We start from the raw sequence: 27126 nt of genomic DNA on the forward strand, positions 1-27126 counted from the left end.
CCTGGTAATTTATGTGCTGAACTGAACTATACTTGGTCATAACTCGTCGTGCTAGTTGATTTGTTAATATGCAAAATTTAAATATGACTAAGTTCCCATCTGCATACTTGAGTAATTTGCCTGGAGTTCATATTTCACGAGCTGCTGAGAATATAAATTGTTGATACTGCATTGACTGCTAATGCACAGCAATTGATACGTACAACTACTAGTATAGGTGCGTTCCATAGTAGGGGAGGACGGATTAGTGGTCTCATGTCACATCAAATAAAAAATGCAAAACAATTGATGCGCTAACAATTATAATGATCTTGTCCAATTATACGAGACAGTTGATCCGTCTAGAGCCACGTCGGAGCGCGGGCGGCTACTCGGCCTCCTAAGTGATGTTGATACGTATTTGCATGGGTCGGTTATACCCAATGAAACGACTTCAATTAAAGTTTTACGGGTTTGTCTCGTTATCATTCTGCCCGGTCGGGATGTTAATCGGCACTAATTGAGGGCCTGTCGCAGGCTAGTTGTCTCGACATAACATATTGTGCATGATTTATATTATGCACGGGCCGGGTTCAAATGCAAGCCATGCGCGCACTGGTGCCGCAGTGTCGGCGGGCCGCTGGTGCGAGAACTAAGGTAATTTGCAGCGGCTTCTTATGGCTACATTTTGTTTTTCTTCTTCTTTTGCTCTTTAAGACGTGCGCTAGACAGGTTTTGTTTACAACAGTCAAAATCAATTCATGAGTGACGTAGCGTCACGTGACGATTAGCTTATACATATTATAGACAACTTAAATAGAAGATTAGGTGTATTGTATACAGATAAAGTACATAAGCATTTCTGTATAATTAATTTATTATAAAACGAGACTTGCATGAAAGCCTGTTGTTATAAAATGTGTGTTTCATTAACTTTAATCATTATAGAATAATTTCATCGTAACAACTAAAATTTGTCCCCAGTATATTCATTATGTTATGAATTTATGATTACTTTGGGTGGTCCCAGTTAACAGGAGCTTAGGTTTACTGGTTTAAAGACAAAAAATCCATAAATATCCCTTTAGTGGCTTTTTATAATTTGTAGATCTGATTGTAGCATTATAACGTCAATAAATATAAATATTAAAAATTCTACTGCATATTACATCAATTACGGGTTATGTGAGATGGCTGATGTAATGCGGGACGGATGCTACGTAATAGGGCCCCGTCAACTACTTTCGGGACGTAACCCTATAGATAAGTACTAATTAACTTCATAATCTACTGCAATATAATAAAATTTAATTGACGTACTCGTATCCATAAAAAACCGGACGGACGGGCAACAAAGTGATCCTATAAGGGTTCCGTTTTTTTCTTTTGAAGTACGGAACCCTAAAAAAGGAAATGTTATGGTACTTATGGTAATCCTCAGATTAGTTATCTGACAAATAATATGTTTGCGGGAGGGTGTAACGATATCAAATAGAAAAGATAAGTATCTTTTAGTCATAATTTCATAAATATCGGCAACGTCACTCATCGTATGTATATACCTAACATGCAATTGCATATCCAATCCGTATATGTGTCAGATAACTAATCCGATTTTAATACTGTTTATTTTTCAGCACGTATTCCAAGTGCTAACGATTTAGTGCATAGTTATTTTCCATCGTTTATTTCACGGAAACGTACGAACGCATTGCTGTTTTCTATTTCAGTCAGTCTCGCTACAAGAAGTACTGTAGTCGACTGAAGTAGCATGATAAATACGAACGTTTCTGGGGAAATACGATGCAAATGCACTACATCTGTAACGACAAAGCTTAAACTACAGGCTCCCTTACTTAAGATCAAAACATTAATTCATATTTTTTTTGTTTTTAAGCTGCTGGTATTAATAAACTATTTGAAAACAAAACTCAGAAGTAGATGGAGGGCTCGATCAATAATAAAATATATGCATGAGTTATTTATTATTGTGCGTAAAGGCACGGCTGAGAGTGCGATAAATGGGCGTTCTTTGTGGTCAAAGGGTTATTGTCTCGGACTGTTGGACTAAAGTTTTAGATCAAACGAGGGTTATTCGACAACGACAGACAAACGGGACCACCAGCTGCGTATGCATGGCCATTACTGACTAAGCGCCACTTGTTACCATGGTTACCAGTACAATTTGACACTGGGTTAACGGTTTAACCGGTTAACCCCGGGTTAGTGGAATGGTGCAAGTGGGTCTAAGCTAGGAAGTCATTAAACTTATATATACTCCGTCAAGCAAATCTTGTCAGTAGAAAATTTCAAATTTTCTATGGGACGATAACCATTTTTTAAATTACGCGCCTACATTTTTTAAATTTGCCGCCGTTTTCTACTGTCAAGATTTGCTTGGCCAAGTATAATTAGGTATTTATACTATTCGTCCACTTTCAACTCGAGAACCGGTGCTTGAACTTGAACTATTAAAATGTAGCATATACCATAAAAATAAAACACTGCATTTCGAACCGCCCTAAAAACAAAAAGACTACACGATCTTGATGTGTGTTTTAATTGAAAACGCTTTTTAAATAACAGCTATTACCTATGAAAGCAAAAGAATGTACCTAAATAATCGTACCTACGAGTATATGATCCACAATTGTTAAATATTTGCCGTGCCGCTTATTTTTCAAAAGAGTTTTACATTAAAAAGACACATCAAGATTGTTTTCATTTTTTCTAATGCTAATTATAACGGGTATCTAATTATGTACCCGTGAATGGGTTCCAGCAGGTGTTCTACATTACATCAAAGCTCTCCAATCGGCCTCTACGTGTTGGATCTATATCCCCACGCACGCCTTATAAATGACCGGGCTTAAAACCCGAGAGTTTGTAACGGAGATACAAGTAATAATACTTACTTAATTGATTCTGTCCTAAAATAGATGCTATCTATAAGTAGGTAATCGGTCTTCATTAGAGTAACCATTAGCTATTGTATATTTTTGTATCACACATAAAGAATGTTGTTGTTAAGTTTTTTTCCAATGCAGCACTACAACCAGAATTACGAAGGTTAAGCTCATTAATGGAAAATTACAATCTAAATAAATGTTACGCGTTTTTTATGGAACAATTTACTACACGTATTATGTATCACAGGCTTGATTATTATGTGACATTCAAATAAGTAAAAATATGCTTCCTTCATGTAAACTTTGTATTAAACCTGGACTATAACTGGAGAGGGCGCCGTACATTATTTTACGTCGAAAACTTTTACTTACAGAGCAGGCTTTATAGATTTACTATCGACTCGCCCTGGATTCGCGCGGGTTAACAAATTAAACACCTAAACCTTTCTCAAGAATCACCCTATTGTCAGGCGAAAACCGCATGAAAATCCTATCAGTAGTTATGAGTTTATCGCGAACATACAAACAACCAAAGAGACAGACGCGGCGGGGGCTTGTTTTATAAGGTATAGTGATAAGTGGGTACTTGAGGTATTTTTTTGATTTTCTTTCCCTACTTCGGGAGTTAGGTAACGTAAAATCTAGATTTCATTACGGTAAGCGTTCACTAACAATTGCACATGTTACATATCATTCAATTATCCGATACCTTATCGCGGTATTGGCACCCTACTCAATTAACGCGGTCTGAGGTTTTCAACAATATTTACAAGAGAGTACGTACCTACCAATATTTGAAGGAAAAACCTAACCTACCTACCTAGGTTGTTAGGATGCCAAATAAAATAATAACTAGAAGGTTTTCTAAATTGTGTTGTCTAGCTAGGCCGTAATTTAATTTGTAGGTACGAGTAGGTTAAATAGAGTCAGACCAAGAATAGTCTGCAGCGGATTTAATAGCCCACGCAGTGAAAGTGTTACTTTAAACGTCAAACTTCTATTAAATTATGACGTATAAATGACACTTGCACTGCGTGGGTTATCAAACCCGCTGCATACTTTTTTTGGGTCCGACTCTACACCTTACTGTGTTTTCTTATATGGGCATGAATAGTAAAGTAGGGACATAATATTTAAAGCCTTGTGCGCTCACGACGCTGGTCTGCGTGGCGTGCGCGAGCGCAACCGCTTCGTTAATCCGGCCGGGCGGCTCCGTCACCTACGAGCCGGCGCGGGTGCGGGCGCGCGGCGCGCGGCGCGGCGCCGGGTCAAACGCTACACATTGACATTCCACCCAATGTCGTCACATTGCTTCGCGCCTTTCCAATCGTTATTACTAGCTAATTGCTACCGCGTAATTACCTAATAAATTGCATGCGGTTATTTATACTCCGATCTAAATAGTATCGTCACTTCTCATGCCCTTCTTATGGCTAGGTGCGAGACATTAAAAGGAGACTACTAATTATATTTCCAAGAATGGGAAGTCCGTTACCTAAAACATAAAAGGAAGTTACATTTACTAGGATTTTTCTAATCTGCTGTAATTGACAAATTTAGGCACCATTTTATCCGACGGTGGTGCAGTTAAACACAAGACACTTATACTCACAAAAAACCGGGTAAGTGCGAGTAGGACTCGCGCACGAAGGGTTCCGTACCATAATGCAAAAAAAAAAAACAAAAAAAGCAAAAAAAAAAACGGTCACCCATCCAAGTACTGACCACTCCCGACGTTGCTTAACTATGGTCAAAAATCACGTTTGTTGTATGGGAGCCCCATTTAAATCTTTATTTTATTCTGTTTTTAGTATTTGTTGTTATAGCGGCAACAGAAATACATCATCTGTGAAAATTTCAACTGTCTAGCTATCACGGTTCGTGAGATACAGCCTGGTGACAGACGGACGGACGGACAGCGAAGTCTTAGTAATAGGGTCCCGTTTTACCCTTTGGGTACAGAACCCTAAAAATACTATTATTACGAACTCAAATGTAAACACAGTAATGGAATCCACTTTAAGGCGTATACAATTTTAGATGTGTTTTTCTTTTCATCTATACACGTCGAATATTATCGTAAGCCGTAATGCATGTAAATAAGTATCGCGGGCAGAATGAATTAATTTTCCACGTATGGGTTTAGCGGGGCCGCTGCCGTGCCGGCGCGGAGCTCGGAGCCCCGAGGCGCTCGCGGCGGGAGCAGTGTCCAAGCAGCGCCGGCTTGCCGCACCCGCCGGTTCGGTTGCCGCATGCCATTACCAATATTTGGACGTCATTCATCATTCATACACACAGCTGACCGTCAGCTGCATTCATCATTGTTTCCGCGACTGCGGTGCCGACGTGCTCGAAACGCCAACCAATTTTAACGAAGTTTGTTTATAAGCCAATGCACACGACGCCACCGTTCAGTGTTTAGTTGCGAAACCTTGTAATCGCGTGGGTGAAGCTAATTTAACGTTGGCAGATGTCGCCGTCGTGTTTTTGTGGCATATAATAGCGGCACGTCGTACCTATTGCAAAGCGTACCTATCGCTTATTGTGTGGTGCGTGTGAACTGTCATAAATGCAGACTATGAAATGTATAGAGATGGTGCGCCTCGGCCCCGCCACTGCGGAAAGGTCTTCAACTTTCGACAGCGATAAGGTGAGGCCTCGTCGACAGTACCGTTGTAGCAGCAAACATAAATAATGCGTGCGAATGCATACATATTGCTAGTGCTACACTGTCTAGTGATCGCTGATATTGTGTATGGCGATATACATGTAATTGTGCCAACATGATTACAACTCTAAACCTGTCTGTAGGATCAAATGCTACGATATTGTGCACTTTTGTATTTAGGTAGTAATATGTACATAATTATGTTCCGATATATGTTTAATAATATAGTTAAGTCCCGTCTTACTTATTATAATGTACGGGACATCTTTGATGGCTGCGCAAGTATATAAAAGTATGAACACAGTGTAAACAACGTAGTACTTATCAAAAATCAAAATTGAAATTGAATTTACAAATTAAAGTACGTGCAACATACATGTGGTATATTATAGTAACGGCACCAATCATGAAACGTTTATGAGAAAATTTAGAGTATTATTGATATTTCACTGATACTTTCCTGTAATATTTCTACAGCTTTGCGAGTAAACGTTGAATGTCCTATTTGTCTTTTATGATTTCATCGTGTTCATTGAAAGATACTACAAAATAGTTTTAAAATAATAATATAAATAAAATAGTTCTCCAATCACATAAAACATAGATGTACTCGTAGATGGGTATACTGAGATTAAGTAAATATTATAACTTTAAAATCAATAAATAATCCAATTACTACAATTTTACAAAATTATCCCTGTTGATATTTTCTTTAAACGCCTTTAAGTATGTGATAAGTATACATAATTATTAATGAAATACTATTCTGCAAAATTATATCAAACATAATAAAACTTACCGACTGTACGTAAAGTGCAAGGGATAGCCGGGGACTAAGAAATTATGTATTAAGATTATTTTTAAACAAATAACATTTTTGTTTTACGTAAAATTTCTAATTTAGTACTATATCTATACACAGGTCACAAAACAAATAGGATCTACGAATCATATCTGCAATTGAAATTAATGTAATGATACCTCATTATGTAAAAATCTATCATTCCATCAAGTCGTTAAGACTACAAATCAAATCATAAAAGTGAAAGGACAACACGATTTGATAATTTGATATATTATAAAATAAAGTTGTCATAAAGTAGGTTTATACTCATACTCATACTCATACTCATACTCATTCTTTATTGGTAATAGGTAATTACATGTCAGCTTACATAACTAGTACAAATAACATTAAAAATTAAAATTAAATACATTAGCTACTTGCGTAGATTTCTATTTTTATCATTAATATTTCGAAGTCAGAAATTCTTCTATATTATAGAACGACCGCTCAACAAGCCAAGCTTTAAGTTTATTTTTAAAAATTAACAAACTAGGTGCGTCTGTTATTACTGTTGGTAGATTATTATACACAGAGGGGCCCATGACGTGTATAGTTTTTGCCGTCTTTGCTAAGCTTCGGGGCACTGCTGCTAGTTTATGCCCGTATCGTGTAATACGGTCGCTGTTGTCACCCCGCCTGTGGTATTTATCTAAATTCTCTCGCGTGTATGAGGCTATTTGCAGTATCAAGAGACCTGGCAACGTGATAATCCCTAGGTTGGTGAAGTGAGGCCTTGCAGACTCGTACCATGGAACTCGAGCAATAGCCCTTATAGCTCGTTTTTGGAGCCTAAATACACGTAGCCAATCGGCCGCACGTCCCCATAGCTCAAGCCCGTATTGAACGATGGACTGTATGCTGGCGAAGTAACAGCTGCGGCCTGCCTGAAGCGGAAGTACTGTCATCAGCCTGCCAAGGGCGAAACATGCCTTTCCCAATTTGCCGCACAGGGAATTAATATGACTCTCCCATGTTAGGCTTTGGTCTATGTGGAAGCCCAAAAAGGAGGTACTTTTAACCTGGTCTATGGTGCCGCCGGCGAGGCCTACATGCAACGGACGGCGCTTGCGCCCAGACAAATCAAACTGGATGAAATGCGTTTTGGTTAGGTTTAGTATGAGACCGTTTTGTTCAAACCAGTTCGAAAGTTGTCCAGCTACTAGGTTTAGCTTCGATTCTAGTTGATCGATGCTTGGGGCAGTTACAATTGCCGCAACGTCGTCCGCGTACATATAGACCTCACCTTCACTGACTGCCATAGGTAGATCATTAAGTAAGATGGAGAATACCACATTTGACAGGGACGATCCCTGGGGGACGCCGATATACATACCTACTAAATATAATCCCCAATAACAACACATTTTATAACATAAATTAATTTAATTTTAACTGATTAGTGATTAATTATTTAGCTCTTTTAGAAAACATATCTACTTATTTGCAATTTTAAATTTTCTACTAAATTGTGCAATGAAAGTGCAGAATATGTAAAACATATTCATTTTATTCTTGAAATATGTTGTGGGGTCCATTGCGTAACGGTTTGTAACTTGTGATATTACCGGAGCTCTCTTTTAATTGGAAGCAAAATTAGAGTTCCTCTAATATTACAAATTACAAGTTATTATGCAATAGACCCCAGGAGTACACTCTTACAATGATTAGGGTTCCACGAGGGCACGTTGTATAGTAATACTTAGCTACTATGACTTTTTTTTAACTAGGTACCTATTCTTTATAGGGCTTTTAGTACAAAACTACAATATTTCTCTGACCACGTTTTCCCTGAAAATGTTTCCGGTCCGAGTGTAACACGAAAATAATAACAGGTAAAACATAATTAGTTAATTACCTAAATATTAACAGGTAAAACATAATTACCTATTTCCTTCCTAAAATCATAGATAGCATAGATAACGTAGTTACAAAAACGCCGCTATGGCCTAGCCTTGTGTTTAAAGGATTTTTTAAAGTAATATTCTAAAGTTACGGCAACTTATGCCTATATTTACCTATGTAAACATGAACAAGTCATAGACCTAGGAAGATATAGTTATACAACGGAGGACCACCGAAAGAACTTACGGTGCAACGGGGCCACGCCTTAATAAATAAACGGGTTCATCCTGTTGTTATCGTCATTTCATGCTTTGAGATAGTTTTATTCAATCAATAGTTCAGTTCAATAGTCATCAAAATTTTTCGTTCTTCAGAATGTTTGCGCGTCGTTAATGAATATACAAAACTACATATACACAACTACACGCAAGAAGGGCTTTAGTAAAGTTTTTTACCTGCACACAAGATGCCTGATGATATTTAAAAATAATAATTTATATCAAAGGTAATTTTAAGAAGTGTCCATGGCTCAGGGTTCACATTTGTTTACTTGACTGTATCTATTATTTAATTATAATCTATCTCATCTTTGCTCTAACTTAAAATATATTTACGTGAATTTATCAATTAGTTAATTATTAATTTATGTAGGCCACCCGTAAAAACGTGTTTGCCTGTACGGGTGGGTGGCCTCATTGCACTAATTCCCTGCAGGCAACTGTCTTTAATCTTTATCTATATTTAACTACCTAAATAACAAAGAAAAAGTACGACGTGAGCTTGTTTATGTTTTTATTAAGGTTCACAATCAGTTAAGTAAACCTGCAAGCACATGTTACATGCAATTATAGAAAATACAGAATCACTAGGCACTTCATTGAAATCCTAATGGGTAGGATTTTTTTCAAACATTTTGTTTCCGCCAAAGTTTATATAAATGACAAAATAATATACAAATTCGTTAGTCGAATAGTTAGGGCCACATGCAAGTTCACGTAACCGTTTGTTATAACGTTCGCGTGAAGTTTTATACTTGTAGGTCTATGCTGAGCTATGTGGGTCAATACTTCGATTATGATTATTATAACCGTCTAAATTATGAAAATAATTGGCAAGAACATAATTTAAAACGCGAATTCCTGATAAATACCTACTCTTTTCACACTAGCTCCGCCGAATTATTTTTTATCTATTTAGCTACTGGTACATACGTGGTTTTTTAATTTCCTAATAAACACTTGTACAGTAACATCGTCGCAGCCCAATTTTGGTTGTAAATTACTGATAAAGTAAATCCATCGATTGTTGTATACGCCTGCATTAAGATAAAAATGACACATTGATTGCCCCAAGATAAAATACGTGCTTATATTAAGTTTGTCCAAGCGGCATCTATTAGTCCATGTTCGGATCCCTTGCTTGTGTGAAGAAAAAATCCACATGTGCTACAGAAATGGCTCTCATAGGAATTCAGCCGTAATCAGTGGCGTGCATACGCAACGCAAGAGTAGGCGAAGCCCACGACCACCCCCGATCCTGGAGTGTCAACTTTATTTGAAGCAGTGATAACTATGTAATACCTACCTAAAAACATCTCAATCCCAGCAATCAAGACGTTGAAGCTTTAAACGAGATTAAACTTCAATTTTAATACATACGAGACAACAAAACGAGTAGCAGAATGTTTCGCTTGATACGTAAAACGGTACGCAGGCTAATAGATACGTTCCGAAAAGCCGAAATTATGATATTTAATATGGGCATGCGAAGAAGAGGCACCCTTCATTCCATAACTAGACGGGGGACAGTAGGCTCAAATAAAACAAGCACTCTACGCAGTCTACGAAGGGCCACAATACACTCTTTATGCCAGGTGAGAGAACGTTTATATACCTACTCGTATACTTAACAAGAGTACCTAATGAAACCGGGTCAATTAGGAGGGAAATTGAATTTTTACTTGCTTCTGAGTGTTTTGTATTATTCACACTTGCTTGTACAAAAGAAATACGTGACGTACCCATTGTGTTTTAACCACCAACCGTTCACCGAATAGGATTCAAGACAGAGAGAATATTTACCTTCCTTAACTCTAGTACTACTGCCCCAAAGATTGGCACCTTCGGGTTTTTTGCTTACTGAATGGCCAGCCATTTTATACGGGTGTGGCCTGTAACAGGAGCAAAAAGTTAAACTGTAGGCGGTCTTCCTCAAACTGATCAACATTTGTTCAGCGACTTAAAAATAACTTGTGTTTTCATTTTTGGAACACTTAAAAGTTTATTCTAAGACGCAATGTATTGCGAATTTTGTTATGTTTAAGGCGTGACAAGCAACGTCATTCGTAATGATAATGGCGTACAATGAAGATAATATTTAATTTGTACCTATAAAAAATAGGAATTCTACAGACTGCATATTTTTTAAAAGTTATTGAATAAACGTGTCAGCGTTTGAGGAATACAATCTTGTTTAAATTATTTGCTAGTGTTACAGGCCCTACCCGGTATACTCGTACCTACCAAATAAATTTCGGTTCCTGATATATTAAATTTAGCGTTCTGGGGGATCGAGGGTCCATCACGAGGTGCTTGATATCAAGCAGCCTAAAGCACTTACCGACTAAGCTGCCTGAAGCCTATTTCACCAACATGACACCTGACACTGACAATTTCCAGTCAGGCAACAGTTGTCAGCGTGGTAAAACCAGGGCCAGAAAGCACTTTGTAACTGACACACACCCAATTATTTCTGGAGGTATAGTTTTTGATGCGGGTGTGCCTAATGTATCATACTACTATAATAACATTGTAAGATAAAAAAAAAACAATTAGTTTTTAGATATATCTCGAGTATTATAAAGTACTGGCTGCTTGGCAGCTATTTTATGAGGTTTAATTATATCAATCTTAATATCTACCAATATGATCAAGTGTGTCACTCGTACTGTTATTTAACGATATGTGATGTTTTCGTTCATAGATGCTCCCTTTAAGTTGATCATTATTATGAATTTGATTTAGAATGAGTAAGTAAGAGTAGGGAGGTTATTACACCTTTCTGAATTTCGCCATGAATTCGGGACTAATGTTGGGTATGCTGACTAGTGTGTGCGGAAAGAGAAGAGTCGTGGGATGTACTGGGCCCCATACATTCAACGACTTGTCTCTTTTCTCACAGACTCTAGAAGCAACGCATCAGAAGCGTTGACCTAAATCCAGTAAGGTGTAATGAGCCCTTACGTAGAGCGCTCGGGGCTTGAGCACGTACTGCCCGATCGTTGTCCATGTTGAATGTGAACTGTAGTGGTCACGCCATCACCGTCCCGACTCACCGTAGTGCACCGTGTCCGTATTTTATCTCACTAACATTTATGTCACGGCCCTATGATCTGATCGAGCACCCTGAAAACTTATCGCTGAATTGTGCTTGAACTATTTATGTGCCTTTTGAAATTACATTGTAGTGATATTCTTGTTTGTGTTCATACAAAGTTCAAGTGCGATGTCAGCTCGATTCAAGTTTTGCATGTGTATAATTCCTCATTACTAGCGTTTTAGGCAAGTTAAACAATTTACATCACTGCGGAGAAAATAAACATGGGGTATTTTAGGCCAATCAAATTAGATCCAAAAATAGCGAAATCGTTTTAATACTTTCACTAGTCCTAAATGCGTGTATTCTGAGTTGGCTCCATTCCATGTGTTCGATTGCCATAATAATATTTTTTACCTTTAGGTAATTAAGCCTTAAGGCTTATCTTTTGTTTATATTAGTTGTTATTGTTTTATGTAATTTTTTGTATAGGTAATTATCGATAAATTTGATTGGCCTATTTACAGTAGGTCAAATTAATATTATTGACTGTTTTTCGGGTTTGGGTAAATTCGTCATGAAGTCATAGTTTTTTTTTGGATCGGACAGCGGCATCCACAACCATACAAAGTAAGATTACACACAATCATACCAAATAAGATTATAAAACCCGAAATACATTCTAAGATTTTTTTTGTATCACATATACAACGTGCCCACGAAGAACCCGAGAGATTTTAACAGTATAATCCTGATCATATTCTGTACTGATCGTATATTTTTGGTGAAATTTACCATTTAATAATTGACCTATACTTATTAAATTTTTTTCCTCCTTTTGGCCTCAGAAATCCGTGGTTAAAATTAAAATCTCTCGTGTTCCTCGTGGGTACCTTGTGTTGTAATTGTGGCTATTACTACTATTTCCGAATCGATATGATAATAATAAGAAATCTTCTACTAATGCAGTCTAACTAAAACGGTAGTAAGTAATTCTTAATTTTAATGGGATTTTAATTTTATACATAGACACTTTTTTTTTGTGCTAATATATCTTTACTTAGGCATATCAAGGTAAGTAATTAACAATTTTGATTGTTAAAGACGACTCTACATAAATAAGAATTACTTATTCATAAAATAATATTCATAGATATTTAACACTAACACTTGCCTATTTAACCGTTTAGGTAGGTATATTTGTTTTATAAGAATACTTTATAAACTTTAAGCTCAACTGCTATGGTGTTACGTTTCAGTTTTGCGATGATATACAATCTAATTCGCTTAATTGTATAATATGACAAATTATTTTTTTAAATATTTGTTTCTAAAATCGAATTAAATGAAGAGGTGACGGATTTAGATTTATTTTTTCTGGATGTGGATGTAGCCTAGATCTAAAAAATATGGCATTTTTGTTAATAGGTATTCCTCAAGACAAAGGTGCGCAATGTCACGCAATCTGATTTTCCAGAATTGGCAAGACTTCTGCTTAATTTGGCATTTTACGTCATGCCATAAAAAACCTACTGTTTAAAGATCGGCTAAATAATACGTAGCTGTTGTTGTTAAATATGGTAGACGGTATGTGTAATGTTGAATGAAGGGTGTATTGACTTGCGGCAGGTGCTGTCGATGAGCGATGAGCTGCGGCGCGCGCTCTACTCGACGGGCTCCTCGCTCGACATGGAGTTCTCGCCGCCCGACCTCATCGGCACCTCCGAGATCTTCACAATGGAACACAGGTTAACTATTACTCCACCTCATTAAATAACGCATATAAAATCAACATAAATAGCATAGCATTAAGGCGGCAAAATCAGTCTATTCTTTCTTTTTTCCAATTTGGTACTTTTCGGCCGCATGGAACAAATATTATTTTATCCATACTTTGGCGACGGTCACCATACTAAGGCGCACGTGGTCTGCCGACCCATTATTGTAATCAATCAATCAAACTTTTATTGATAAAATAGAAGTATTTTACATGTCAACACATTATTTCTATTACACAACACACATTATTATTTGTAATTGTTATTTTAATGTATTTCTTATATAAGGAATGAAAAGCAGAGACTATAACACATGACACATGAAATCCTCGCTACACTCAAGTTTTCAATTTAGCTCCCTTGTCACAACCTGCTAGTTCGATCGTACTGTGTCTGGAACTAGCCGCTGGCCGCTTGCTGTTTATGGATACTCACTAGTTGACGCTAATAAATTAACACCATAAACATGACATGTGCTTGATGCGTTCAATTTATTATAGACGTGTTTTGAATGCATTGACGCAATGAATATCATTACAAGTGATTATAATTAAATATAAATTTTGTAATTGCGAATTTTATGGCATCGTAATATCGTAATGGATATTTATGTAGGTTTGTCTTCGAATGATATACACAAGTAAAATAAGTATGGAGATGTAGGAAATATTATAATTTCTAACTACATTAAAGGCCGCCGCGCTGGGTTCATGCATGTACCTACTTGTAATAGTGAGCTGCGAAATTCCATGGAGAAACATGAATGAATTCATTGATAAAGTCACCTTTGACTTTTGCGGCTGATACTCGTTAACTGCTGATGGTACAGTACACCTATACGTGTGTGCAGCTCGAAAAAAGAAGCAGGTTTGACCTATCAGTCAAATACTTTATTGTTATGTTGTTGTTACAGAGAGAAACTGTGCAGCGTGCTGCCGGCGCGCGCGCAGGGCTACATGTGGTCGCTGGCCTTCAGCACCAGCCAGCACGGGTTCTCGCTCGCCTCCATGTACCGCAAGATGCAGCGCGTCGACAGCCCCGTGCTACTCGTCATCCAGGACACACAGAACAATGTAACTTAACATTATCATTTCAAACTCCTCGACTGCACTTAACACATGTTATTATTTACTATGGCGGTCTTCACTGCGCGCTGTGGCGAAATTAAAAAAGTCATAATGGATCGCACACAAAAGATACAGCTGTGTGTACAAGTGTGCTGTTCCAACAGCTTTAGCATGTAGTAAGTTTACAACTTGCGCATACCTATTGTTTACACCAGTAAACTACGCGTTTATCTTCTTAAATTACTCGCACAATCATCATCATAAGTATTGGGTATCAATGAGTATTGTGGTCCTTGTCCAGGTGTTCGGTGCGCTGACATCTTGCGCGCTGCACCCGTCCGAGCACTTCTACGGCACGGGCGAGTCGCTGCTATTCTCGTTCCAGCGCGTGGACGAGCGGCGCGCGTCCACGGAGGAGCCGCGCTCGCCGCCCGCGCCCGCCGCCGCCGCCGCCCCCGCCATCGCCCTGCCCGACGTCACCGTCGACGCCGATGAAAAACACGGTAACAAACATTAACCCGAGGGACACTCCGACAGCGGCGTCATTTACTTGTCCAAACATAAGTAGAACCCTTTTTATCATAGCATCAATCATCATACGTTTTGCGGCAACTAGATTGTCAGACGTTAGCTCCTAATGGCAGCTAGGCGGCAATTTAACTGTACAGACAGCGCCATTGTCTTCAGCAGAGATGCGAAAAATACTTTATAAAAAGTATTTAAATACAAAATACAAATACTTCCTTGATATTACTATTTCAAATGCAAAATACAAAATAGTTTTTGAATTTGTATTTAAATACAAAATACCAAATAGGTATTTTCAAAATGCTTTTTAAAAATACAAATACTTTGCGATAAAAGATACTCTGAATAGTGAATACCTAGTCTGAATTAAAAAGTATTACTCGGAATTTCTGAGTTGAAAAGACTCGTTATTGTTTGAAATCAATCCTCTTCGTCATCAATCAAATCTATAAAGTGCAAATTTCTAGTTGTTTTTAACCGGTAGGATGTACGGATGATGGTTTTTAACGGCCAACTTTTAAAGCATTAATTTGTAATGTTTTACAGCTTGTATAATGCCTCTCGTTAGTGAGATGAAAACGTCTCGTTTGTGTTTCACCAGGGCAGAAAAATTTGTCCTCCTCTCGTGCCTTGAAACCCTCGCAACACTCAAGATTCCACTTTTTTAACCACTCGCTACGCTTGTGGTCATGTGCGACGTTACTAAACAGATTCAACAGTTCCATGTTAAAAGAATGAGAGAGTTGCCAGGATTGTAACATCAGAAGAGATTGTAACTCCTACATACCTACCTACCCACCTACCTACCTACTATAAAGTATTTTGTATTTTGAAAATAGAAAATAGGTCCCAAAAACTATTTCAAATAAAATACAAAATGGTTTTCTTCAAAAGGTATTTAAATACAAAATACAAAATAGGTATTTTGCATTTTGTATTTGCATTTTAAATACAAGTATTTCAAATAAGTCACATCTCTGGTCTTCAGCTGTGATATTTGTGGCCAATACATATATTTTCATGTATACGTGGCAGCATTAGTTATAAATGTAATATAAACGAATGTAACTTGCATTTTCGACATCGTATGCCATGCCATAAATAACGTTGGAGGTACAGTCAACTTGAAAAATATGGGTGCACAAATCATCTCAAAAATATGTTCCATAGCTCTTATGTCAGCGAATTAAGAACTATGGGACATATTTTTGAATACGTTGGCTACACCCATATTTCTACAGTTGACTGTACTCGAGATTATTACAACATTTACATTACAAATACAAGATAAACCCTATTTATTATTTTTGCATTTACAGATCAAACGCCACCGGTGAAAACCAAATTCAAGTATTGGGGTTGGACAGGCGACAACATGTATTTTATTCGTGGTAGCAACGACAACATCTCCATTGGCGCTGGCGAGTGAGTATTACTGAGCTGAGTATTTGGCTAAATTTCAAAATGTAGGTTTTGATGGCGTCTGCTCTTGCATAATATTATAAATTAAACGTTTAAAATATAATGATTGCCATCACACCATAACCAGCCTTAAAGCCTTATTCTTAAAATTTAGCAACCTCTTACAATCCTCTATAAAATTTTGTCTCTTTCTAACAAACAGATGATGATGAAATGATGAAAATGATTATAGACGGTTTGTTACATTAGACGAACAATTACAAATAACGTCATGAGTATAAAAAAGTTTTTGATATGTAATCGATAAATTATAATGTAATGGTGATTCGCAGCGGCAAGTTCGGTCTGTGGCTGGACGGAGACCTGTACCTGGGGCGCACGCAGCGCTGCACCACATACGGGAACGAGCCGCTGACGACGCGCGAGGACTTCATAGTCAAGATCATGGAGTGCTGGACCTTCATCTGAGCGGCCGCGCCGCCGCCGCCGCCGCCTCCTTCGCCGCGCCCGAGCCTCCGTCGCCGTCACGCCGCTCCACCCTCATACTTCACCACATAAGCTTTAGACTATCTTATGAAATTTGCTATAAAGATTTGACATTTTTACAAGTCAGTCTTTTCGACTGTAGTACCGATGAGTCTGAGAACGATTTTGTACTCGCATCGTGACTCGATTGGCGTAGAATGACATCGATAGGCCGCAACGAAGACAATATATCGAAACTTCTAAGCGCATTTCTAGTCAAATGTACTAAAGTAAACCTGACCAATGTTTTGATTCTCTTCGAATTTAGTGGCGTGTTCTGATGGAGCGTCGACCCGGAGCCGGGCGCGGGCGACCTCTCGCGAGTAGAGCAAGTGCATTAATCCTAGTCAATTGTCACTCGTATCTAAGTTGACGGTTTGTAGAAGATGGCAGAGCTGCTAGCGCGAGCAGAGCTCTGGGGTAGACGTCGATAGTTCGCGTGCGGCGCGACCGAGTCCGCCGGCCGCGGCCGCACCGCCACCAGCCCAATACTGATTACGTGTCAATTCATACAATTACTATTGTGCATTGTTATTAAGAAAATATTAAAAACGTATTTGTTACGATAAAATCAATGTATAATGTTATGTAGCAAGTTTATAACTAAGGAACAGCCGTTTTAGTGAGGTGTTACGGGAATTATGAAAGGGCTTGCTGGTAGCATACAGTGACGGTGTACAACTTAGAGTTGTCTGGACTCACGGACGATTCTGATAGAGTTTATATGGCTGAGCACAAGCTACTTCAATTAATGAGCGTTGGGTTGCTCTCTGATAAAGGCACTGCCTATTGCTGCCTGCCTGCACTGCCGCAAGTGCATTTGTGGCTACCACTTTACAGTCCAATGGAAAATTCACTCTTGATTGATCCAACTCACTTAGGCCGATTAAAGTCATTGATTCTCGGTGGATCTGTACTGAAACAATTTTGTTATAATATATATACTTTTTTATATATAACTTTGAGCAGAGAATGACCACTTCTGTGGTTAGCCCCTGCTCTTGAGCATAAATAAATACTAGTTATTTTTCAAATAAACCACCTCAGACTAGATAAACCTAGAACAACTACCGTATATAACTAATATTATCGTCATCACTAAATTTCTAAAAATATAATTTCTAACATAGGTATGTTATAATTACTGCATTCAGTAGTTTTTAGTGAGTTGTCAGTCTGGAAACAGTCCGATAAGTGGTGAATCTAACGGCTTCGTTAATCAACAGCCGTTTATTTTATCTGAACCCCTAAGTCGGCGTACTGCACATTCTCAATTCTTCTATTCATACGTGTTTTCTCTGGGACCAGTCCAGACGCGAAAAATAAATATTTCAACCTTTCAACCACCCGTGTCGCCGGCGGTACGAAGTTACACGAAGTTTTGTCTTATTTATTAGACCGCGGCGAAATTTTGTATGTGTTAATTATATATCAGTCTAAGGCGGTTAAAATAAGACCAGTACAGTGTTGCAGTCAAATGACATTGTAATAGCCTATGAGTTGGGACGTGACGTTCCCGCACACTCCACCTTCCCGAGAGAGACCATTCCCGGTAGGGGAGTAATCTTATACCTTTAAACTAGCCATTCTTGTATATATTTCGGGGATCTCAGAAACTGCTCTAACTATGAAATTTGCTATTTAGGGGTTTACGGGGGCGAAAAATCGATCTAGCATCTTATTTCCGGGGAAACGCGCATTTTGAGTTTTTATATGTATTGGTCTCCCATCAGGTACTGGTAACTTATGCTCGTACTCGACGATCGACAAGAAGGAATTAAACTCATTAGTTGAAATATTCAACTAACTCCGAGACAGGTAAAAATTAAGAATGTGCAGTTCAGCATCAGTATACTTCAAGAGTCTGGAACAATATAACATATCTGAATGTCTATTACATATGCCTTTTATAAGTAATAACTGTAGCACCTTTCCCTTTTTATTATGTTAACAAAGATTTTCATGTCCATGGTTTTATGTTTAATTTTTCATCATTACGAGTCATAATAATTATTATATTAGTGAGCATTACTGTTCTGTGATTTTATTACCTACTCTGGTTTGTTGTCACTGTACTAACGGTGAACAGCTAAGTAAGTTTATTTTAAAGAACAGTTCACAAGTTTGTTCCATTCATTATAATATGTTGACTTAGGCTAGAAGTAAAATTTGTTATAATATCAGAGTGTAAACAATTATTTTTGTCATATAACGCTTCAGTACAGAAATGAGTAGCTGATATTTAATATTAAATTAGTAAAAAAATAGTTATATTAGAGGGCTTGATGAATATAATCGTCATTGTGCTTAGTAATCGTGTCACTTAGCATGATGTTACTCAGATTTATCTGGTCGTAGAGCATTACTTTTGTGGAGTAAGTGCGCTCCGAGCGCCGCCGGCGCCGACGCGTCGAGCCGCCTCTTACACTACTTGTACGCTTTTCATGTATATTACAGACTATTCCTTTTTGAGATTATTGGAGTTATATTATGCGAGAAGCCACGCAAAATAATATTATTGTGATTACCTATGTAATAGTAGTAAATTTATTGTGAAGGAATATTTTGAAGCAATGTGCAGGCATAATGAAATACTTTAGTCCTATCAGAAGCAATAATATCGGATAAATGCAATATTGAATACATACCGGTTGGTGCACCTACGGCGCTGGCGCTGCCATCCGCGTGCACCGTGCAGACTTCATATACAGAGAGAGCACATTGTTTTGAGGGTGTCTGCATAAGTTATTATTGTTACAAATTTATAAATAATTAGACTTGTTGAGTAGCTGTGACAAATTTAAATATATTTATTTATTCACATTGAGTTTCACTATAAGATTATTGTAGTTGCATAATTTTTGTGATGATTATGTTATTTATAAGTTGTTAAAATGTAAAGCAAAGCCATAATAATTGAGAGTATATTATTTTGAGAAAATTTAGTGTTTTCTTTTAGTATTTATACAATAATAAAACCCTGCCTACGAAAGCAGAATGCCCCAAATTCAAACCTTATGGGCATTTGTCTGTTCATGACAGATTGCTCCTGATTTATGTCTATATAAGTATACAGTGTGGAAAGGTAAGTCTGGCCCTGGAGGGAAACTACCTTTAATCCTTAAGCTAGCTTTTTAAAAATAAAGGAATGTCTCTATTAAGTAAAATGAGCCAGCTTAAGGATTTAACCTTTTGGACGCCGTGTCAAACACAAAAGCAGTCACCCGGACGCCACGTCACCGAAGTGTCAAAACTGAAATTGAACTTTATGCATATGCACGTAGGTCTATGTTGCTCTGTGGTTTGTGACCTATTAATACGTCTGGCGTTGGACCTGCGGTGCGGATATATCGGTCATTGGCGTCCAAAAGGTTAAGGTAGTTTCCCTCCAGGGCCCGACTTATTTTTCCAAACTGTATATCGTTGTTTACAACCAACAGCACAAGGCATTGATATTGAGCTTACTCGGCTATTGAGGTTAGGTCGATTTGTGTGTAATAAAATTGTCCCACAATATTTATTTATTATTGTTATTCAGTAATACATAATATATGGATGAACATTTATGAATGATTAAACAAAAGTGAGCTAGTAATGTCGTGGGCGATTGCTGTGGTGGCCGTAGCTCCTGTCGTCGTAGGAGCGCGAGTGGTCGTGGCGGCCGTGGTCGTGGCGGCCGCGGCCGTGGTCGCGCCCGTCCCGGCCGTCGCGGCCGTCGCGCGAGTACGGCTGGTTGCGGCGGTTGAAGCGCCGGTCGTTCCGCCGCCCGCCGTTATTCGGCACCCACCATGATTCTATAATAGGCGGTGGACTCGGCTCCGCTTTAAAAACCTTCATAAATGCTTCATCATTTTCTGTATATCTATCTTTTAGTTCTTCTTCGCAACTGGCCAAAAATTGTTGATCTTGATCAGATAAATGCTCCGAGGTAGCCATAGTCCTTAGAAGTCAACAGGAAACTTGACCAGTGAATCTATAACTGTAAAAAAAAATAATTTAGGTTGTTATATTAACACTAAAGGTTGTTTATTGTCTCTGATATGTGGCTTATATTTAGGGCTGTAACCGTGTGGAACAGATCTTTCGTTTTCCAAGTATTGCTCAAATAAGCAAAAGCGATTGTATTCGAAATGCAAAGCACACTGTTTAACTTGGTTGAAGGGCAACCATTCCGACTCGAACATTCCCATTCCCATTCTGATTCTGATGGGTGCTTGTTTGAGCACCAAAATATTTTACTATCTTAATGCTTAATGGAGTTTGAATGGTTAAGTCTGTTAAACAGAACAATGTTTAATTTTGTTTTTAGTTTGGCAATGTTATGAAAATCTGCAGTGGTATCTTGTCATTAGCAGTCTGATAAAGCCATAAACCAAATGTGATCAAAAGTACCTAAACACAACACAATATGTTCCCTACATTGTCATAGTTTATGGTAAAACTACCAGCCTGATGAATACATGAATCAAATCATGAATAAGGACGTAAAAACACAGATCAGTCAGTCATCTATATTCTCATAACATGTAGTAAACTGATGTATCCATGAATGAAACATGATCATCAAATAGACATACAACTGCAAAATGGACTCAAGAAATTTGGTAAACAACAACACAAAAAGCAAACATCAACATGTTTTCCTGGTTGTATATCTGATAACAAGCAAAATTAATTATACTACAATCACAATCCACAAATAGCTAACCATATCCTCCCATTCTGAAGAAACAACACAAGTTCCCACAATAACCCCTGCAATCCAAATTATAGTTACAAGATTCTCCAATCACTGATGTCAGAACTAAACAAAAAACTTCATCTGGTGATTCAGGGCTTCCAGGATTAATAGACTCCAATATCCAGCCTTCAAATTCTCCACAATCAGGGCAAATGCAGAGCTTCCAGCGATATCCAGGGAACCATGAATTATCAACCTGCCACTGTAATATGCAAATTATAGGAACTTCTATAATATAATTTAAAGGTTAGGAATACACAAATTTACCGATCTGCTATTAAGTATTTTGAACCCAATTAAAGATGTTTTGTTTTTTGTTCAAAAAGACTAATGTTTCATTAAATAATTTAAGATAAGATTGCGTGATAACTGACTTACATACCTCCCCATAACCTTGACATGTAGATTGAGTGGTGGTTATCACAGGGAATTGAAAAATGATATTGTGTGACACTACTTGTACAAGAACCATTTCTCTATTGAACAACGTGTCATGGAATGCATAGTGTGAGGACGGGCTTAATTTGGATATTATGAAATTAGACGAAGACGTTTGACTTCCACAGCCTCTGCACAAAATATTTTCGGGGTTTTGCCAACCTGAAATTATAGATCAACTTAACCACCACTAATTATTCCAGTTCAATAAAAAAACATCGTAGTGTAACTAAAATTTACCTGTAGAGTTTTTACCACCGGCTTCCAGGGACATTCGAGGGTGAGGCTTATTCAAAATGATCGTACCTATTTCTAATGTACAAACGAATATCAATATATAAGTTGGGTTCATTGTAAATCTAGTAATACCGAATAATATGTATTAGCATTCACTCACTTTGATATAAAGAACGTAAATGACTCCGTTTTCTGGAATTATACACCTTTCTGATCCGAGTAATTCAAGAATGGAAATAATGAAAGTAAATTATAGCAGCTATCAAAATATGTCAAAGTCACAATCACAATTTACTTTTTTTTCCGTCCTTTCTGGACAGGCTAAGACCAAAGGCCATACTGCCTAGTCTTCGGTGAAATTATCCGAGTTGCTTCGTCGAATAGAATAGCAAAAGATCTATAATTTCTTTCTTTTAAATTGCATGTAAAGCCTCCTCCACACTCGTGCGCGAATCGCGGCGCGAAGCCGCGAACGCGAGTGTGGCGTCGATTTTCGCAGACAGCGAAATCGACTCCACACTCGCGTTCGCGGCTTCGCCCGCGATTCACGCGCATAGTCTGGAGGGGGCTTAACATTTTCAAGAGTAAAAGTGGTAACAGACTATCGCACCGGACCGCGACCTTGGAGCGGTTCTAGGAATTGCTTTACTGCCGTGGGCTTCCACACTATCGCACCGGACCGTCAAAACGGTGCGATCCTAGCTTACAGACTGCCGCACACGTGCGCCAGTGTTGCCAAGTGTCCCATATTTCCGTGTTTTTCATCAAATTTTTGCAATGGAATCCTTTATCATTTTAAATTAAATCTTAAGGGCTTCAATGCGGCTTTGCTTTTTAGAGGTAGGTAGAGAGCCTAAAACAACACAATCCATAGTTTTGCATGAAAATCTTTGCAAATCAGTTTCTTTGAAGCATTGTACCTGCATATTTTTATTTCATCAACTGGCTACATTGCCGTCCAGTTGCTATGACACCACGAATGTATGTTTTCAAATAAGAATGCCTCCAGTGTTATCTAAACAAACTAAAATCGCCTTGATAGTGGCTACAATTGCCACTACCACTCAACCTATATTTAAAAAGAAAAAGAGAAAGGAATGGGCCAAATTTTACCTAAGAGACAGAAAGGCATATAGTCACGTACGGCTCATTAGAGAGCTGGATGACGAAGATTTTAAAATATATCTCCGCCTGTCACCAGATTTATTTCAGGAGCTGTTAAGTTTAGTCAAACCACATATTACAAAAAAAGATACACATTTGAGGGCAGCGGTGACAGCCGAAGAGAGGCTGTTGGCGACGTTAAAATATCTAACGTCTGGCAGAGACCTAAGAGAACTGAAATTCTGCACGAGCATATCGTCCCAACTGCTCTCAGAAATAATACCAGAGACCTGCCAAGCTATCTTTGAAGCTCTCAAAGACTATATAAAGGTGAAACAATTGTATCTTTTGTCATACCTATGTAGCTAACTTTGTGTATAACAAATGAAACAATTCATTTCCCTGGTCATCACCCAAGTAAATGGCGGTACCAGGATTTGAACCCGGTACCATCAGCTTAATATGCAGGGTCACTAACCACTAGGCTAGACAGGTCGCTATATATTTAGGTAATGTGTACATATTTTTGGCACTTAGTATCAATAGAAACAGCATGAAGTTAGTAAACCTTAGGAATACATAGATTTATTACCAAGGTTCACCAACTTCATGCTGTGTTACTTTGGAACATATTTGACATAAGGTAAACATACTGGTGCTCGATGCGGTCCCAGTACATGTCATCTTGAAACTCAAGTCATTGTCAATAGCGATGACAGCAAGGTGTCATCTATCGGGCAATAGCATGTCGAGTACTAGTATGTTTACCTTACTTTTACTTTAGAAAACCTTTTAGTATCTGGAATAAAAAAATAAAACAGCAACTTTTGTGTCAACAACAAACATGTGTAGGTACCTAATGTGAGAAATAAAACAATATGCTATTAATAATCTAATTATTATTATTTATGAATCACAGCTTTTATGGCACCTAATTAGAATGATCATACTAAATACCTAATAATAATTAACAATAAGTAATTTTATTATCAGTCACCTCTCTGTCACACCAATTTTGGCAGTATTAAAGGGAAGAAATATATGTTACTTATACTTATTTATAACAATAATATTAGTGTCAGTAAAATACAGACTCCCCATGACTCACTAAACTGGCTAACATTTGTAGGATCACTAGACCCTTTCCAAATAATAGTTACAAAATGTGAAAACTGTGCAGTCAACCAATTTGATTTCGGGGCCACTTCATAACTTGCCACATTATGAAGGGGTACCGAAATCAAATAGGTTGACTGGACTTGAAAATTAAAAGTGTAAATAGTACAGTAAGCTGCAGAGAAAAGGTAGCCTCTGCAGCTTACTGTCCCATATAGTTACCTAACATAATATATTATCTCAAGGGGCTATTTTATAAAAATCTGATCTTTAATTGTCTTTTTTTGATTCGCCTCTGAGTAGACTCTGACTACACTAACTATGCACAAACGTTGCAATAAGAATGCATACACATCCCTATAAGCTATCCATACTTGATAAGTAACTTGGAATGAAAATTTAGGATGGTCAGAATATACTCATACATTTACATATATTACATACCTATGTGTCAAGAGACAATATTTTTAGTCAGATATTTATTAAAGGCTTTGATTGAATCTCTCTCTGAATATATATTTTATAATATCTCCTTGAGATATCTCCTTATTCTAAAATCAGATACATTTTTAATTATTTATTAGTCTTTTAATTCTCCTCTGATTATTTTTCTTAACATATCTTATGAGGCTATTTTTTTAATATCACAAATTTGTTTAAGTCTTTTAACTCTCCTCTGAATATATTATTTTTTTGGAGAATAATACTCCTATGAGGTAATGATGATAGAGGCTGCGTTGATGGTTGTTGCGGCACTTGGGAAGGACAAGCTGGGACGAAGGGGGTTTGGTTAGGAGGGGATAACAGAGACGGCGAAGGCGCTGTCAAAAGTTGGGATGTAGATTCTGGTGATCGTGATGGATGTTGGGATTGCTGGGGTGATGACGGAGGAAAATATTTTTGCGATGATGAAGATGTTGTTGATGGTTGTTGCGGCACTTGGGAAGGACAGGCAGGTAGGAAGGGAGTTTGGTTAGGAGGGGATAACAGATACGGAGAAGGCACTGTGTGTGTCAAAAGCTGGGATGTAGATTCTGGTGACTCTAGAAATGTTTACCTATGTTTACCTCAACATCCTTTGTTGGAAAGTTGTCAACTGGAACTGTGGTTGGAACCGTTTTTTCCTGCAGAAAATTTAAATATGGGTAGTACCAGAGATTCGGTTGGTATATTTCCGTTGAGCCAGCTCCTGTAGTCTTGCTGGACTCCACCTGAAGTTAGCAAAATTTTTGTATGTGATGATTTATTGTTTTTATTTGGTACATTATTAAATACAATTTAAAAAAAACTTGATTTATTTACCAACCTTTTTTCGCTCCCGCCGGTAACATGATCTTAAGTATTCAATTTTTTTCCTGATATCGGTGACCGTTGTATTGGGAAAGTATTTTTGGTAGCACTCTAAAAGGACTTCGAATGATTGCGAGCGAGCGTCCTTATCAAAATATTTGGCGTGGTTTAAGTCCCATAACCATGGGAAATCTTTATACAATTCCAAGATTTCAATGATGGATTGTCTTTCCGCGTCACCTATGATCTCGGGCTCCATGTTGATCACATGATATATATATATATTATATTAGAGAAATGGCAGCCTTTAGGGCCTTTGCCAGAGTCAGTGTGAATGGTGAAAGGTAGAGAATATCAACAAAATTAATTATAAACCTAGCAAGAAAAATCGCTGTACTCCCGTCATAGTAGTATTTTAACATTCCACTGAAAATGAAAGCCGAGGGTCTACCGCGAACCACTTTCGACGTGTTGTCTCCCTGTCACACTTACGTACGAATTTATAAGTGCGACAGAGAGGTTAGACGTCGAATGTAGTTCGCGGTAGCCCCGCTGTCAAACGGTGCGACGCAGCTTACACACTATGGAAATTGGTGCGGAGCGCACCAGTATTATTATTACCTGTCAGTTGGTGCGACGTGCATGCCCACCGCACCGCTATTAATAATAATTATGTGCGATGGAAGCTTACAGACTATCGATAAATGCTCCGCACCGCACCAAGGTCGCGGTCCGGTGCGATAGTCTGTTACCACTTTAAGTAGACCGACACTTGTGAGAAACGAAGCAGAGCGGCTACCGCGAAAACCGAAATTCGCAAATTGCGGGATCTTTCTCTTTTACTCCAATGGAGGCGTAATTAGAGTGACAGAGAAAAATCCCTGCAATTTGCGAACTTCGATTTTCGTGGTTATAGCCAGTACATGAGCAGTACTGATGGTGGACGGCAAAACAATCCTGTGTGTGAGCTATTTCTTGCTCTGTAGTCCTGCAAGGCGAATTACAACGTATGCCGGCTACATACGTAACGATAAATCGTTGCGATAAAACTGTGCAGTCCGACTGTGCAGATAAATCGAACCGTGTGTATGACAAATCGTTGTCGATTATCGTAATGATATAAATCGAACCGTGTGTATGACAAATCGTTGTCGATTATCGTAATGATTTGTCATACACACGGTTCGATTTATCTGCACAGTCGGACTGCACAGTTTTATCGCAACCATTTATCGTTACGTATGTAGCCGGCAGTAGGAGGGTGTGTAAGCTATATCCTACGCCGTAGTCCTGCGAGGCGGACTACAAGGTAGGAGTGTG

At 38.1% G+C, this 27126-nt stretch overlaps 2 protein-coding genes and 1 long non-coding RNA gene across 31 annotated transcripts in view; 1 reads left to right on the forward strand and 2 right to left on the reverse strand.

Annotated features, from left to right (window-relative positions):
* LOC134679503 (TLD domain-containing protein 2) overlaps window positions 1-19821 on the forward strand; it is a 125770-nt gene extending 105949 nt beyond the window's left edge. For 23 of the 26 annotated variants that reach the window (XM_063538439.1, XM_063538447.1, XM_063538438.1 and 20 more), the window contains 5 exons: window positions 13190-13308; window positions 14252-14411; window positions 14707-14908; window positions 16253-16358; window positions 16688-19821. In XM_063538439.1, the coding sequence (XP_063394509.1) occupies window positions 13190-13308; window positions 14252-14411; window positions 14707-14908; window positions 16253-16358; window positions 16688-16823 (723 nt within the window). In that variant the 3' untranslated portion in view covers window positions 16824-19821. Of the gene's footprint in view, window positions 1-561; window positions 637-5096; window positions 5539-9878; window positions 10119-13189; window positions 13309-14251; window positions 14412-14706; window positions 14909-16252; window positions 16359-16687 lie in introns of those variants that run through there. The other 3 variants (XM_063538455.1, XM_063538453.1, XM_063538450.1) reach the window with 3 other exon arrangements.
* A 573-nt stretch (window positions 19822-20394) lies between these two features.
* Window positions 20395-22585, reverse strand: LOC134679505 (RNA guanine-N7 methyltransferase activating subunit-like). Of its 4 annotated transcripts, XM_063538460.1 has the most exons (4): window positions 22300-22371; window positions 22004-22221; window positions 21658-21823; window positions 20395-20859 (listed from the first exon to the last, which is right to left on the reverse strand). In XM_063538460.1, the coding sequence occupies exons 1-4, from the start codon at window positions 22331-22333 to the stop codon at window positions 20822-20824; spliced, it is 456 nt and encodes a 151-aa protein (XP_063394530.1). In that variant the 5' UTR covers window positions 22334-22371; the 3' UTR covers window positions 20395-20821. The 4 variants fall into 4 exon arrangements, with proteins under 4 accessions (XP_063394530.1, XP_063394531.1, XP_063394532.1 ...); XM_063538461.1 differs by lacking the exons at window positions 21658-21823; window positions 22004-22221; window positions 22300-22371 and adding an exon at window positions 22457-22585; XM_063538462.1 differs by lacking the exons at window positions 21658-21823; window positions 22004-22221 and having other exon boundaries at window positions 22300-22339.
* Window positions 22586-24282: 1697 nt separating this feature from the next.
* On the reverse strand, window positions 24283-26561 carry LOC134678255 (uncharacterized). Its single transcript, XR_010100169.1, has 2 exons — window positions 25823-26561; window positions 24283-25727 (listed from the first exon to the last, which is right to left on the reverse strand). It is a non-coding gene; the product is annotated as an uncharacterized LOC134678255 (long non-coding RNA).
* Between the last annotated feature and the right edge of the window lie 565 nt (window positions 26562-27126).

This window comes from Cydia fagiglandana, chromosome Z (assembly GCF_963556715.1).
Source record: "Cydia fagiglandana chromosome Z, ilCydFagi1.1, whole genome shotgun sequence".
Lineage (NCBI taxonomy): Eukaryota > Metazoa > Arthropoda > Insecta > Lepidoptera > Tortricidae > Cydia > Cydia fagiglandana.